General features: G+C 64.9%; 1 protein-coding gene across 1 annotated transcript in view; it reads right to left on the bottom strand.

Annotated features, from left to right (window-relative positions):
* The window catches only part of CERS1 (ceramide synthase 1), a 12,493-nt gene that overhangs the window by 1,789 nt on the left and 9,557 nt on the right, over positions 1-1,147 (bottom strand). Inside the window, exons 3-4 of the mRNA XM_057385832.1 lie at positions 896-1,043; positions 5-76 (exon numbers count right to left, since the gene is read on the bottom strand). Of these exons, the coding sequence (XP_057241815.1) occupies positions 5-76; positions 896-1,043 (220 nt within the window). The remainder of the gene's footprint in view (positions 1-4; positions 77-895; positions 1,044-1,147) is intronic.

Below are 1,147 nucleotides of genomic sequence, written 5' to 3'. Positions count from 1 at the left end.
CCACGTCGTACTCGCGCACATCGTTCACCTCCTGCATCTGCCCCAGCAGCACTTTGGCCACGAACAGCACGATGTACTGCGGGGACAGGGACAGGGACAGGGACCTCAGGGACAGCCCCGGCACGGGGACAACGGGGCTGTCCCCTCCCCGGGACCGGGTTTGTGACTGGGACCAAACTCCGGGAACTCGGCTGGGTTCATCCCGCGGGAGATGGGGTCAGCAGTTCCGGGCTCATCGCCGTCCCATGGGATCCCTCCTCGCCCCATGGGATCCCTCCCCATCCCCATCCCCATCCCATGGGATCGATCCCTGCCCCATGGGATCGCTCCCCATCTCCATCCCCGCCCCATGGGATCCCTCCCCGCCCCCTCCCCGCAGCTCAGGGCCCATTCCCGCCTCGTTCGCGCCCCTCTCGAATTCCATCCGCCCTTTATCGCTCCCTCCCTGCGGGTCCCCGGGGTGTCAGACGGGCGGAATTCCAGAACAGGAACCTCCCAGGCTTCCAAAACCCCCCTTCCCCAACCCTATATCCCCCTCCTGTCCCCAAACCCCGCTCCATCCCCCATTACCGCCCCAAACCCCGCTCCATCCCCGCAATCCCAGCACGGCCCCAGCGGGAGCAGGGAGATCAGGGACAGGGTGACCCCAATGAGGGTGGCCCCAATGGAGCTGTCCCAATGGAGGTGACCCCAATGAAGATGACCCTGTGAGGGGACGTTCCCCGCTGTCCCCAGCCCCATTTGGGGTTTGGCAGCCCCCCAGGGTGACCCCAATGAGGGTGGCCCCAATGGAGCTGACCCAAAGGAGGTGACCCCAATGGGGGTGACCCCAATGAGGGGACATCCCCCGCTATCCCCAGCCCCATTTGGGGTTTGGCAGCCCCCCATGACCCACCAGGAACCAGTAGATGTTCATGAGGGTGAGCACGAGCAGCAGAGCGTTGAAGAAGAAGTAGAAGGGGATGTCRGGCACGGCCTGGAGGCTGCAGTGGCTCGTGGCGTAGAGAACCTTGAGCGGGAACCAATAGAGCCGGAACCAGAACCTGCGGGGCACAGCGGGGTCAGGGGAAATGGGGGAATGGGGAGGGTCGGGATTGGGATGGGACCATGGGGATGGGGACTGTTGGGATGGGACCATGGGGATGGG

This window comes from Malurus melanocephalus, unplaced genomic scaffold, assembly GCF_030028575.1.
Source record: "Malurus melanocephalus ecotype Western Australia unplaced genomic scaffold, MMel_1.1 scaffold_876, whole genome shotgun sequence".
Taxonomy (NCBI): Eukaryota; Metazoa; Chordata; class Aves; order Passeriformes; family Maluridae; genus Malurus; species Malurus melanocephalus.
This window is presented reverse-complemented; position numbering and strand designations above follow the sequence as displayed.